Raw genomic sequence first — 15,188 nt, 5'->3', positions numbered from 1 at the left:
AAAAGCACTGCGGCGCGCTGCCTAAGGGTGGGGAAAGTGCTTGGGATGAAGTAGAAACGGGGGGGGGGGGAGGGAGGAAGGAGTGGGGGGAGCAAATGGCTCGACAGTCCAAGTTGAGAGTGGGGGTGGGCGTGACCAAGTAACCTGAAGCTTAGAGCTATTCCCACATGCCCAGGACATAAGCTTCATCATTTGGGCCAAATATGAATAGGATAATTTCCTTAGTGATTGAGGTATGGTCATCTGTACAGAGAAAGCTAGTTTTCATGACTTGTCTTAGTGAAAGATTCTGCTTTGGGGGTCCATGTGGTAAGACTGGAACCTCAGATGGCATTTCCTGATTGGAATCCCAGGTTGAACCTTCCCCTTGGCAGAAATCGCAGCTTCCCCCAATAGAGTTTGGCCCAGTGCCTCAGGGGAACAAAGCAACAGGGTGGCATCCAAGCCTTGGCCAGGCACTGAGAGGAGTAGAGAAGGAACTGAGATGGGAAGACTGTCGTTAGGATCCTAGGCCACTTGAATGCCCCTTTTGTAAAAAAGGGAGAAAAACATCACCTTTTTACATGAAATGTTCCCTAAATTCCTGTAGCTGTACATATATTTTCTCTAATCCAACACAGCAGTGTTGGGTCCATGTTGCTCCTTCATTTAACAGATAAGAAAAGTTTGGAGAGGGCAAAAAGAAATATTAAGTATTCTTCAATGCAAAGTAAGAAATGCAAAATGGAGTTCTGCTCTTCTTGGATATCTCGCTGTCCACCACCATAGCCCAGAGGTTTTGAAAATGAATCTTCATTCCTCTTTGCTCCTCCATCAGGGTAACTATTAGCCCTGGGGTGTTAGCATCCATCTGGGGAAGCAAAATCATCTAGCCCCTTTCTCTGTTCTGGGTGCTGTCCCTTCCCCTCTTTACGGAAATAAGGTCATGTACCTGGGGTCAGCCAGGACTTCACATCCTGAACAGAGGTTAGTGGAGGACACTTAGCCTGAGTTTATGTGGGAAAGACACACTTTCCCTTAGCAACAGGTTACTGGGGGGGGGGGGGTGAGGAGGGAGGCATAAATGCTCAGGGACCCACCTTACATATGTTCAGGGACTATAGTTAATAGTGACTTTCTAGAAAACCAGAACCCTCTCTGATTTCAAATATTTTTCTATATTCCTTAAATCCAATATCCTTAGGGGCAGTAAACAAAGCTAGTTCAATGTGATGGGCAGTCAATGAATCACGTATAATTTATATTAATTAAATATAAACAGCTTGATTCTCCAATACCTACTTAAGAAGGGAGTATTGAGCTTCTGGAGTTAAAATTGTAATTGAGATCTGAAGCACCTCATGGAAGGTCAGATCTTCATGGATTCTTAGGAAGACCGAGGGAGAATGAAGGTGGACACGGGTAGAAGTTGAATAAGTTTTAGCATATAGGCCTTAAACATAGATTTGAATTTTGCTTTAAATAATATCTTTTTTATTACATCTCTCCACACTTCATTTTCCTCATCAACAACATGGGATGTAAATGTTTCCTTTGCTAAGTTGTTAGAGGACATGTGTGTGGGGTGTATGTGCGTGTGTGTGTGCGTGTGCGTGTGTGTGTGTGTGTGTGTGTGTGTGTGTGTGTGGTGTAGGAGATTGGAAAAAATGACTCCTGTATTTCCCACTTCTGCAGACTTGGATTAGGTCACCTTCTGAACCTTCATGATCCTAGGGACAAGAGAAATGACATCTTAAATAAAAGCCAGCAACAATCTTCAGTGGGGAAATAGGGAATAAGTATCTGGGGCCCAAAGAGGAAGTAGCAGGTGGCTTTGTAAGGCTATGTGTGCCTATGCCAAAATAGAATTTAGGCTTGTCAAGTGCAGTTTAGTGATGTCAACTGAACTTTAAGGAGCAGAACAAGTCCCTGAGTAAGAACAGTTCTGCTTTTAGATCCCACCACCTGCTGAGGAGCAAAACACTTCAAGACTCCAAGTACACATCCAGTTCTAGAGGCCCTGTGACCCTGGACAGACCCGGGGAGATGACTACCATGCTTCGGAAATTCATTCTCCTGCTCTTTTGCATTCGTGAGTATAAGGAAGAGGTGACAGTTAAGTGACTCTATCACAGTTACTCCTCACAGTGGGCTCCTTGGGAGGAAGGGAAGGGTATTTAAGGTTGGAGGGCAAGGTAACAAAGAGAGGGGCTCCTTTCACCATAGTCTCTCTTTTCAGGGCTGAGTATGGGTATGACCTACACAGGTAAGCAAATTCCACTCCTTCACATACCTTCCTTCTTGAAGGATCCAAAACACTGCTCTGCCTATATGACCTTGACCATCACCACCTTGAGATCCCAAACAGAGACTGGGGTGCCCCTCCCTTCATGACTTGGTTTTCCAAGAAGAGTGGTGAGATTTATTTGCACTTTTAGTTTCCAGCTCATTTGTCATTTAGATTCCCAAACCAATATTCTGGGGTCCCTCTCCTACACTCCACATGAGCAGACACTCCTTTGCCCTAGGGAGGTCAAAAGGAAAGCTTTGCCTGAGGGCAGATTTAAAGTACCCTGTGGGGGTACACTGTGGGAGGGAGAGGGTTGGCATGCTCATATCTTTGTGATCTTTGGGAATGGCAGCGATGGAATCCCAACCGGAGCTGTGGATCGAGTCCAACTATCCCCAGGCCCCTTGGGAGAACATCACCCTTTGGTGCAGAAGCCCCTCTCGGACATCCAGCAAGTTCCTGCTGCTGAAGGATACCACACAGATGACCTGGATCCGCCCTTTCCACAAGACCTTCCAAGTGTCATTCTTCTTAGGTGCCCTCACAGAGTCCAATACAGGTCTTTACAGATGCTGCTATTGGAAGGAGACAACCTGGTCAAAGCCAAGTAAAGTGCTAGAATTAGAGGCACCAGGTAAGAAGAGAGAGATAGATGGCTTGAGAATATGCCCCAGTTCTTGATTCAAATTTGCCTTCCTAAGGCAAGGCTTGGTTCATTCATTCATTCATTCATTCATTTATGCATATATATATTCGGCCCTTAAAAAAAATAAGTGTTCTTTGGGTATTAGGATTGCACAGTGAGGATATAGACTCTGGAACAGAGCACGAGAAGTAGAATGACCAATGAGAATCATACAGGGGAGCTGTTTCAAGCAGAGCTCTTCTCTGTTGCCATCTGGGCAGCATTGTTCGAATTCAATCTAATTCCAGTTCATCTTTTCCTTCCAGGCCAGCTGCCCAAGCCTATCTTCTGGATCCAGGCTGAAACCCCTCCTCTTCCTGGATGTAGTGTTAACATCCTTTGCCATGGCTGGTTGCAAGATTTGGTGTTCATGCTGTTTAAGGAGGGATATTCAGAGCCAGTGGATTACCAAGTTCCAACTGGAACAATGGCTATATTCTCCATTGACAACATGACACCTGAGAATGAAGGGGTTTATATCTGCCGCACTCACATCCAGATGCTCCCCACCCTGTGGTCAGAGCCCAGCAACCCACTGAAGCTGGTTGTAGCAGGTGGGTGTGGCCATGGCTGCTGGCATCTGACAATTGTTATCCCAGGGATCATGACTCGTTGAGCTTGGGTCTGGAGTTTTGCTTTCCTCAGCCAGGTCTTAGGCCCTGAGATGTAAATTAGAATCACACATGCTTCAAGGCAAATATATGGGAGCTAATCATTTGGTTAGTGAGTAAGCCCAGGCAACTGTCTGGCAGCTTTATCTCATTGTAACTTTGTTGTTCTTAAGTTGTTGGATATCACTCATTCATTTGTTCAATAAATATTTATTGAGCACCTAATATGTGCCAGGCACTGCCACTGCAATCTTCAAAACTGATTTTTAATTTTTAAAAAATGTATTTGACTCACAATGATTATTTTGAGGTGTGGGAAACAGAACAATTTGCTAGAGCTGGGGATGAAAAACAAAAACAACTACCACACACACACACAAAACAAAGGACAAAGAAAGTAACAGGTCATAGCTTTCAAGTGACTTGATAAAGTACTTGGGTAAAACCAGCAAAGGCAGCACCAAGCTGTAAACACAGAAAACGTCCCCCCTCAAATATTCAAATTCCAGACACACACTCCAACCCCAACTCTCCTACCCCATGGCCTGGATGTTTCTAAATGGCATTATCCAGATTTACAACACTCCCTACATCAAGCTAAGAAAAACTGTAGTGCTACAAAAAATAACCCCAGTTTTTAGTTCCACCTTTGACACTGCCTTTCTGTATGAGCTTGAGCAAGTACTTTACTTTTCTACATTTTGGGTTCCTCCTCTCTAACACACAATAACAATATCTATCCAACCTATTGTATCATGTGTCTCTGTGCCTCAGTTTCCTGATGTGCAAAATTGGTCTAAGAATAATGCCTACCTCACAGGGTTGTTGTGAGGATTTTTCTAAGTTTAATATATGTACAGTGCCTGGCATATAAGTTCTCGATAAATGGCAGATACTAATTTGTTAGTGTAGCTTTTTGTGGAGGATTAAAGAAAAAAGGACTGCCCGTTGGACCTGCGTGTATGGATGCTTATTGCACACATACTCTTCAAGCATAGGTTTCACCAACACACACTTCTGTAGTTACCTGTTCTTTGATATTCTCCTCTATTTCATAAGTTTCTATTAGTAGGGACTGTCTTCTTTACCCTTTACACCTAGACCTATGGGATGTCTGATGTATCCTAAATGTTCCACAATGGATTGGGTGGCTATTCCTAGGATTGTAATAGGGGTGAGAAGGAATGGTATGGGGGTGAGGTTGACCTCATTTTTATAGTATAATCGCCTTAGAGGAACAATCAAGAGAAATGAATGTGGGACAGTTTTAACAGAGATTTCACTGGGCTACTGACTTGTTAGCTAAACCCTGGTTGTTGGCCTCCAAGTTCATGTTAGAAATAGGATTTTAGATGAGCTGAATGCATTCACATGCTCTTCTTTAATACTACAATGCTTGCAAGATGGAATCAAACTGTTTCATAGAGGTTTGGTTTCTCAGGTCAAAAAAAAAAATCTGTCCATCCTGAAGATACTGGAAATTATAAGGGTAGATATTCCACTTGAACACACACCTACACAGAGCTAGATCTCAGTGGAGCTGACAGTGCAGTGAGAGGGAAGTGACATAAATGATTACTTGCTAGAGGAGGCAGAGATACAAGGAAGAGCGAGGGAGGAAAGGGTAGTTTTTCATACTACTACTCTTTGTCCAAAGAACAAAGAAAAAAATATAAAAAAAGAACAGAGAGCAATCATCTTACCTCTAACTTCAGGATTTTTTCCCTTTCTAGGACTCTACCCCAAACCAACTCTGACAGCCTATCCTGGGCCCATCATGGCACCTGGAGAAAGCCTGAGTCTCAGGTGCCAAGGGCCAATATATGGAATGACTTTTGCTTTAATGAGAGTTGAAGATTTGGAGAGTTCCTTTTACCACAAGAAATCAATAAAAAATGAGGCATTTTTCTTCTTCCAGTCTTTGAAGATCAGTGATACTGGACATTACCTCTGTTTTTACTATGATGGCTCATACAGAGGCTCACTCCTTAGTGATGTCCTGAAAATCTGGGTAACTGGTAAGAGAAGGGAATGACATGGAATATATCTAGAGGGGAAGGATATAAAACTCCCTTTGGGTCTCCCTGGAGAATCTTATCATGCAGCTAGAGCTAACAATGGAGAAAGGTACAGACTTTGTATAACTGGGCTTAGGGAGGGATTCACCAAAAGTAGGCTGGAGGAGGAGGGAAAGAACACTAACTAGTCCGAGGGGGAAGTCAGACCGTATTTTGGGTTTCATCCTAGATACTTTCCCCAAGACCTGGCTACTTGCTCAGCCTAGTCCTGTGGTCCAAATGGGTCAGAATGTGAGCCTGCGATGCCGAGGACCAGTGGATGGAGTGGGACTAGCTCTCTACAAGAAAGGAGAAGACAAACCACTTCAATTTTTGGATGCCTCCAGTATCAGTGACAACAAATCATTCTTCCTCAATAATGTGACCTACAGTGATGCTGGCATCTATAGCTGCCACTATTTCCTCACCTGGAAGACTTCCATTAAGATGGCAACACACAACACTGTGGATCTTGTGGTTGTAGGCAAGTACTAAAAATTATTATCATAATCCTGTTTATTTTTCCATCATTACAGTAGTCTAAGAAGAGGCTAGCAATCCGTAGCACTCTCTTAGAGCTAGGAGTCAAGGATAAAGCACTAGGAGGGTGGTATAGAATTTTCTCTAAATCCTTTGGAGATCTTGTTTCTCGGGGTTGTTCCTCAAGCCCTACCACTAAGCATAGCTCAGCCCAACTCTGTCTTGTGGGAAAGTTCTTCTTCTTCTAGCCAGGGAGCTTATGAATGTGTGGTCTCACAGTTGAAGTTAGGAAACAGAAATCTGAAGAGCACCATGGAGAGAGCAAAGGAATGTAATGCACAGCCAACCTTGGAGTAAAAAGCAAGTTAAGACCAAATGGAGAGCTCAGAAGCATTTGGTGGGGGAAAGTGTACTGTGTTCAAAGTCATTTCTCAGTCTGATCTCTGAATTGGTTTCAGATAAGCCCCCCAAACCTTCCCTGTCAGCTTGGCCCAGCACTGTGTTCAAGCTAGGAAAGACCATCACTCTACAATGCCGAGTTGCTCATCCAGTACTTGAATTTTCTCTGGAATGGGAAGAACGTGGAACATTCCAGAAGTTCTCAGTGGATGGAGACTTCATCATCACTAATGCTGAAGGGAAAGGCACGGGGACCTACAGTTGCAGCTACCGGGTCGAGGCACACCCTAATATCTGGTCACATCGCAGTGAGCCTCTGAAGCTGATGGGGCCAACAGGTAAGATGATAACCCCCCCCACACAGGAATGTGAAATGATTATCCCCATGCTCTGGAGATCCCAAAGCAGTGCCCAGAAAGATACAGGAAGGGGATTGAGGAGCTGGGAAACCAGGACCCTTGATTTGGGGAGCCATCCCCCTGGAGTGATCTGACAATCACCCCAAAATTGTAAGCACAATACTGTCAAGGGTCCCCTGTTCCAGGAAAAGGAAGGCCACTCCCACCCCCCCCTTCCCAATAGAAGTCATCTCAGCAACTAGCTTCTTAGCCCATGAATGTACTCACCTGCCCTGTCCCCATCAAGGCCCCTGTTTCTGGTCTTCTCTGGTCACAGGAATTCTCACCTGGAATTATGTTCTGAATGAAGCTATCCGGATGTCCTTAATCATGCAGTTTGTTTCCTTGCTGGTGATAGTGCTGTGGATAAGGTGGAAGTGTAGGAGACTCAGAATCAGGTAACTGTCTCATCCCAGCTCCCTCTTTCTCCAGCTAACTGAGTCTATACTTTTAAGTTTTAAGAATGGGTCACTCTTCGGTTGAGACAGGCTCTAGTGGGCAAACCCTATGTATTCCCCTCACCCCTCCAGGCTTACAAGACAAAACTTTCTCAACCCAGGTCTTTCTCTTTCACCTCACAGAAGGGTCATCACCCAAGCCAGAGGGTGGAGAGATGCATAAATCTCAGAGGCTACAGAAGTAATCAGAAGCACGTTGACTGACCCCACCCCTCCAGGAGCCCCACCCCTCCTGGAGTGCTAACACCTTTCCCCTTTCCTGGATACCATCCTGTCCCTCAGACATGATTGCTGGCTCCCCTTACTAACGTGCTCTGGATTTGTTCTCTTGTAACAAGCTGTGCTATGCTGTATCTAAGGTCTTTATACAACTCCAACTTTTTGCCCTTACCTCCAGCTGAAGGGCTAGAGAGCCTTGTGGTTCATCCTAGTTGCTTTAGAAACCTGTCTCCCTGCCACACTGGCCTCCAACCACCTGTGCAGAGCATCCTGGGAATAGAGTCTTAACCTGATGAGGCAATGGATGGAGCCAAGAATCAGACGTTTTCCTCTGACTAAGAAAAGGACAAACCAGACAGACCCTCCTGCAATTTCCTCTGATCCTTTGGTGTCCTCTGGGCTATCCAATTTTGTCCCTGATCCTCCTGGTTTGTCTATTCCATTTAGGAAGGACAAGAAAAATGACAGTTCATAACCTGGTGGAAGCCTCACCTCCTGAATGCTTTGCCTACTTTTCCCCCACCCCCTGCTTCTGGCTATGCTCTTCTGCCACCTTTGTGTGTCTCAGAATATTCAATACACAATGGATGATGACTATGATGATGTGTGTCTGTGTTTTCCACTGGGGTCTGAGGGACAGAATGCTTGGGGGGAGGGGCGCCTAAGGCTTCTTAAAAAAACACCACTTGATTTGTTTCAAAAAGTTTCCATGTGATCAAAATTCAGTTTGTTTCAGATTTTGTCCTGTGTCCTATACATATTAAGTTAACCTCCAAGGCAGGATTTGAAAAAGTATTATAATGGCCCAGTCAGCCCAGGGCCTGTGTTCAGAGAAAGAAAGTGAGAGCAAGTCAGATAGAGAGAAAGGAAGCCAGGTTTGGGAGAAAGCAACTTAAAAAAGCATGTTTTCCTGACAAGTAGCAGGGAGGGGGCAGTGGAGGGAGATCAGTGTTTTCTAACTGAAAATTATGAAGTGGATTTTGGCTTATTAGCAGCTAATTCCGTAAGAACCATACCCTAGAGCTGCTGCACATTTGTAGTCATAATCTGGGTCAGGGGAGGGGAAATCCCACTCCGACAAGCTTAGCTTAGCATTGACAGTCTTCTGGTAATTCATCACGGCTGCCTTGGCAACCCCTCCATAACAAGGTGAGGCAGGTCCGTCTAAGGACCAACACTGCCATAAGAACAACTGATTCCAAACTTAAACTCGATGATGGAGAAATACTCCATCCTCACACCCACCACTCAGAGCTGCTGATCACACTGAGTTCCAAGAGTCCTGAGAGCTAGAGATAAAAAAGCATTTTCCCATCTGACATCTCACCTCCAGCACCAGCCTAATCAGGGGCCATGGGGAACTGATATACGATATAGGCTGGGGAGAGGGGAGGGGTCATGAAAGAGCAAGAAGTTTTTAGGTGGCTAGGCCCTCAAAGGGAAAAGTCAACGATGTCAGAAAAGATTAGGTCCCATTATCCTGGCTATACCCAATCCTGATTGGGTAGTGAGCAAGCCAATGACATAAATTGCCGCCCCCTTCTCTCCGCCCTCCCCTTAATCCCAGCAACTCCTCTCATCTCTTTTCTGGTCTCCCTAGAGAAGCCTGGTTGCTGGGAACAGCTCAAGGGGTCACCATGCTCTTCATAGTCACGGCCATTCTCTGCTGTGGTGAGTACAAGAGGCTGGAGAAGGGGCCTGGGCAGAAGGCCGGGGTAAAGGCCTGTGGAGGAGGGGGCAGAGCCCTGGCAGCAGTTTCTTTTGCAGGACTGTGCAATGGTGTCTTGACAGAAGAGACTGGTGAGTTTTTCCTGTTCCAGACTGGGACATTCCTTTCTGGAGATCTGAAATAACTAGAGAGTGACAGTGTCAGTGTGCACAGAGCCACTGGTTGGGAGGAAAGGACAGCCAGGAAGGGGCACTTGCTAAAACTGCTGGCAAAATGCAGCTTCCAACTCTGCCTTTCTGCCTGCAACCTCACCTACCCCCCCCAAAAAAAAAAGCTTTTGCACTCAGTCTCAGCTGAAGCATCTGCTTCCCCCTTTCCCCAGTACCTAAGAAAAGGAAGCAAGGAAGGAGGAAAGGAGGGATTCAGGTTTGAGTTCAAAGGGGACAATGTGCTGTGTTGATTGTGGGGGGGGGTGGTGTTTTGGTGGTGGGAGTGTGTCAAGGGCAAGGAAAGGAGGGAGAGCTGGAAGAAGAGAGAATGGCTTCATTAACCCTGCTGTTTCTAGAAATAATCACGCCAACCCCCAAGCCTGAGCTGTGGGCAGAGACGAACTTCCCTCTGGCCCCGTGGAAGAACTTAACCCTGTGGTGCAGAAGCCCTTCTGGCTCCACTAAGGAGTTTGTGTTGCTGAAGGACGGGACCGGTTGGATAGCAACTCGTCCTGCCTCTGAGCAGGTCCGAGCTGCCTTCCCCCTTGGCGCCCTGACCCAGAGCCACACCGGGAGTTACCACTGCCATTCATGGGAGGAGATGGCTGTGTCTGAGCCCAGTGAAGCCCTTGAGCTAGTAGGGAAAGGTAAGAAACGCCAGAGGATCTTCCCCCGGGGTGATCTGCTGCTCCTCTGTGACTCCAAAATGCTGGGAGGCCACAGGGGCACAGGGCTGGGGGAGGGGAGGCAGTGAGAGAAGACTTTACAAGCCAAGATAGCTTTTTTTCTTTTTTCCTGACAAAGTCACTTCGAGTGTCCCATCTGGGCACGACTAAACTTTTAATTCCTTTGCAACCTCATTCATTTCATTTTTCAGACATCCTCCCCAAACCTGTTATTTCGGCTCCCCCGCCAGTGCGGGGTCAGGAACTGCAAATCCGGTGCAAAGGATGGCTGGCCGGCATGGAGTTCGCTCTGTATAAGGAGGGAGAGCAGGAACCTGTCCAGCAACTTGGTGCGGTTGGGAGAGAAGCCTTCTTTACTATCCAAAGAATGGAGGATAAAGACCAAGGCAATTACAGCTGCCGCACGCACACTGCAAAGATCCCCTTCAAGTGGTCTGAACCCAGTAAGCCCCTGGAGCTGGTCATAAAAGGTAGAGCTTGAAAGAGGATGTGTGGGAGGAGGGGAAAGCAAGGCCCCTGTCAAACACTCTTCTCCTGTCCACAAACTTTGCTGCTGGTCCTAGGAGCCTGTGTCCAATCTTAGAGCTAAGCAGGCGTGGCGCTGGGAGTGTCAGGCAGGGCCTCTGGCTGCGTGATATTAATAGCCGTAATCGTTATTAATAGCTTGCGTTTGGAGAGGGTGATTTAATTTTTCTAATTATTTTCTCATCAATTATCTCACTTAACTAGAGAGCCGATCTTCAAGGGAGGTGGAGCAGGTACCACTTCCTGCTCCGATCCAAATGGGCAAAGAGGCTCAGAGGATCAGCAGACAGAGTGCCAGTGACAGTTTACCCTTTCATTGCATTCCCTTTGTGTCCCAGTGACAAATTCTCCCTGGGGCAGTGAGGGAGGAGAGGGTGAGAGGTCACCTGCGCCACGTTTCTAAAAGTGCCTGTTACTGAATGAAAATGCCTAAGAGGGCTGAGCACTGTTCTAGAACCAAACATTGGCAGCATTTGCTTGCTTTGTTTTCTTAACTTGGTTTTGTCCTATTGTTTTCTCTCTTTCTAGAAATGTACCCCAAGCCCTTCTTCAAGACACAAGCCAGGCCTGTGGTCACCCCTGGTGCCCGGGTGACTTTCAATTGCTCCACCCCCCAGCAGCACATGAGCTTTATTCTGTACAAAGATGGCAGTGAAATAGCATCCAGTGATGGGTCTTGGACAAATCCAGGCGCCAGTGCAATTCACTTTCTGATCCTTTCCGTGGGCTTTGCTGATGGAGGAAACTACAGCTGCCGTTATTATGGCTTTGATACCTGGTCTCAGCCCAGCGATGCTGTGGAGCTTGTGGTGACAGGTTAGGAAGGGGGGCATCCTGGTGGAGATGGTATGGATCCTGAAAGGGCTGGGGCAAGAAGAACATTCTTTCTAAAGGACACTAAGAAAGTGCTTAGGACAGTGCCTGGCACGTGGTGAGCAGCCCACGTGGGACAGCTGCTCATATTATTACAGGAACAGGAGACAAAGAGGTGGGGAAGGGAAGCAATTCACTCCCAGGAAAGAAGTGAGGCAGATGGGGGTGTCCAATCCAAGAGCCAAGTTCGAGCTGCCCTATTTCTGAAATCTTTCAAGCTTGGCCTTGAGCTTTAGGTTCAATGTCCACTCTTTCTTTAGCCAGACTGCCAGAGATTGGTGGGTTGGATGGCCCTCAGAGAACAGTAGAAAACCTTGAAACGCCAGCTACATGTTATGCAGCCATTACAAATGACAGTTTTTCAAAGGCTATTTAATGTCATAGGAAAGTGTTTATAATATAAAGTTAAGAGAAATATATTAGACTACCCAACAGTGAGCACAGTGAGGTCTTAACTACATAAATAGTTATAGCTAGAAGGACAAGCAAGAATAAAATACAGGCAGAACATAAATATATAAAAATAGTTTTCTTTGGGTTGGTGCCATTGTGTTTTCTTGGGGATATTTAAACTATATTTTCTAACTTTCTACAGTAAAATATACTGTTTCTTGGGCTAGGAAGGTGGCTCAGTGATAGAGCGCTTGCCTTGCATGCATGAGGCCCTGGGTTTGATTCTTCAGCACCACATAAGCAGAAAAAGCCAGAACTGATGCTGTGGCTCAAGTAGTAGAGTGCTAGCCTTGAGCTGAAAGCTGAAGGATAGTGCCCAGGCCCAGAGTTCAGGCTCCACGACTGGCAAAAATAACCTGTTTCTTATAATCATTATATGGAAAAGCAATTATTAGGAAAGCTATTTGCAGAATGTTGTGGGAGTGTCTTCTCTTACGTTGTGATCTTTTATAATTTCAGAATACTACCCCAAGCCCACTCTCGTGGTGCAGCCAGGTCCTGTGGTGCTTCCTGGAAAGAATGTGACCTTGCGCTGTCAAGGGCTTTTCCAGGGCATGAGGTTTGCTCTGCTACGAGAAGGAACCCAGTTGCCCTTACAGCTCCAGAGTGCCTCTGAAGAGGCAGTTGACTTCTTCCTCTACTCAGTTGAAGCAGAGAACTCTGGGAATTACAGCTGTATCTACTACGAGACAACCATGTCAAACAGGGGCTCATCTCCCAGTATGCCCCTAATGATCTGGGTGACTGGTAAGGACAATCAAGTCATGAGACTGGGAATGGACATAGAGCAAGAGCTAAGCGGGTTGTGGAGGGTTGGTGGGGAGTAATCACTCTTAGAAGGTTAAGCTAAACCAGGGAGGAGAATTGTTATGTCTACGTAAAAGAGTTAATTTGGAAAATGACAAGTTTCCATACTCACCATTGTCCATATTTGTTCTCTTTATAGATACATTCCCCAAACCATTGCTGTTTGCTGAGCCCAGTTCTGTGGTCCAAATGGGGCAGAATGTTACTCTCTGGTGCCAAGGGCCAGTCCATGGCGTTGGGTACATTTTATACAAGCAAGAAGAAAATACTTCAATGCAGCTCTGGGGCTCCACCAGTACTGAGGGAGCATTCCCCATCACCAATATATCTGATGCTAGCTTAGGGCGTTATAGCTGTTGCTACCACCCTGACTGGACCAGCCCTGTCAAGATTCAGCTTAGCAACACATTGGAACTCATCGTTACAGGTAAGGGAATGATACTCTGAACTGGCCACCATGGGAGTGGAGAAAGAAGGGAAAAGATGGGTTTGTGAGACATGGTTTTTAAATAGCTCACAGAGGGGCAAGCTCTTTCTTCTTTGGATCAGAGGCACCATGGGTGCTGTGCTGGAAATTGCCCTCTTCTCTCTAACCAGGAGTTAATTTCTTCCAGGCTTACTCCCGAAACCCAGCCTATTAGCCCAGCCTGCTCCCATGGTGGCCCCTGGAGAAAATATAACTCTTCAATGTCAAGGGGAACTGCCAGACTCAACATTTGTCCTATTGAAGCAAGGGACTCACCAGCCCATTGAGCACCAGAGGTCTAACGGGTACAGGGCTGACTTCTGGATGCCAGTGGTGAGAAGTGAAGATTCTGGCATCTACAGCTGTGTTTATTATTTGGACTCTGCTCCCTTTGCAGCTTCTAATCACAGTGACACCTTGGAGATTTGGGTAACTGGTAAGATCCTGGGAACTTCAATGAGCATTTAGATCTTTGTGGCTTTTTAGCAGTTAGGAGTAAGGAGGTAGAGGGCTAGGTTTAAAGGCATTTGGTTTAACTGTGTTTCTTACTGTTTACAGACAAGCCTCCCAAACCCTCTCTGTCAGCTTGGCCCAGCACCATGTTCAAACTTGGGAAGGACATCACCCTTCAGTGCCGAGGACCTCTTCCTGGTGTGGAATTTGTATTAGAACATGAGGGAGAAGAAGCTCCTCAGCAGTTCTCAGAGGATGGGGATTTTGTCATCAACAATGTAGAAGGAAAAGGCATCGGAAACTATAGCTGCAGCTACCGTCTCCAGGCCTACCCTGATATTTGGTCAGAACCCAGTGATACCCTGGAGCTGGTGGGGGCAGCAGGTAAGTGGATAACACCTCCATGAAGGGTGCTGGCATAATATACCTGGGACTCCACTGATGGATCCCATGTGACCCTGTGGATGCCAGAGTGACAGGGATGAGATCAAGGGGAACATTGACACACTGACCATTGATTCTGCTCTGTCATTTACCACAGGGCCTGCTGCTCAAGAGTGCACTGTGGGCAACATTGTCCGAAGTAGCCTCATTGTGGTGGTTGTGGTAGCCTTGGGAGTGGTGCTAGCTATAGAATGGAAGAAGTGGCCTCGACTTCGAACCAGGTAAATGCTCATCTCACACTCCTGAAAATCAAGTGCTTTTGGGAACAAGTGGAACAAATCCTCCTGTAGCCTCTGAGCTCCAGCATGCAATGTATTTTCATGTGGATGAACCTGGTTTCTCCATCACTCATACGTTTTTTCTTTACCCAGGGGTTCGGAGACGGATGGAAGAGACCAGACGATCGTCCTTGAAGAGTGTAACCAAGAAGGAGAAATGGGCACCACCACCAATTCTCCCTCGTCAACCTCTCAGGGAATTGCCATGGAGCTGTCAGTCCCAGTGTAATAATCTGCTTTACAAAAGCTTTCCTCTTCTATCTTTTCCCTCAGAGACCTGGGTTTCCGACTGCTAACCCTGAGAATTAGCTCTATCTACTGCTTCTTGGCTTCTAATCACCTGAGTTGTGTCAATGGGATTCTGAGAGTTACATGCTCTACTAGGTCTAGATATTTCCTGGAGAGAGGTTCCTCACCCCTATAACTCCTTACTGTGCTGATTGACTGGTGCATGAAATTCTATTAAAATGAATTCTTCTGAATAAAGAGCCTATTCACTATTTAACTGCAAAAAATATGGCAGTGCTCTTCTATTAGTCTGTTGCCCACTTACCACTTAACAATACTGGTGTTTTGGAGCTAACCTCCATGGTAAAAGATGATGAGGACACACGACTACTAGTATAGAGACCAAGTTCAAGGATGGGGTGAAGGAGGAAAGAAGACTCCATAACAGCCCTTTGCAATTTGGCTTTAGATAAGGTCACTCAACAGAGGTCATTTTATCCTTCCATCTCATTATTGAGCCA

The 15,188-nt window shown here is 46.1% G+C and overlaps 1 protein-coding gene across 1 annotated transcript; it reads left to right on the top strand.

Moving 5' to 3' along the window:
• Window positions 1-2,614: 2,614 nt before the first annotated feature.
• Igsf1 (immunoglobulin superfamily member 1) lies at window positions 2,615-14,752 on the top strand. Its single transcript, XM_042682426.1, has 17 exons — window positions 2,615-2,903; window positions 3,221-3,508; window positions 5,299-5,583; window positions 5,813-6,106; window positions 6,588-6,839; window positions 7,177-7,297; window positions 9,177-9,247; window positions 9,344-9,376; window positions 9,811-10,101; window positions 10,332-10,610; window positions 11,194-11,481; window positions 12,451-12,738; window positions 12,938-13,225; window positions 13,413-13,700; window positions 13,823-14,101; window positions 14,259-14,382; window positions 14,533-14,752. The coding sequence occupies exons 1-17, from the start codon at window positions 2,615-2,617 to the stop codon at window positions 14,666-14,668; spliced, it is 3,894 nt and encodes a 1,297-aa protein (XP_042538360.1). The 3' UTR covers window positions 14,669-14,752.
• Window positions 14,753-15,188: the final 436 nt, after the last annotated feature.

This window comes from Dipodomys spectabilis, unplaced genomic scaffold (genome assembly GCF_019054845.1).
Source record: "Dipodomys spectabilis isolate Male_0828 unplaced genomic scaffold, ASM1905484v1 ptg000071l, whole genome shotgun sequence".
Lineage (NCBI taxonomy): Eukaryota > Metazoa > Chordata > Mammalia > Rodentia > Heteromyidae > Dipodomys > Dipodomys spectabilis.
The sequence above is the reverse complement of the archived record's forward strand: the minus strand, read 5'-3'. Positions and strand labels throughout refer to the sequence as shown.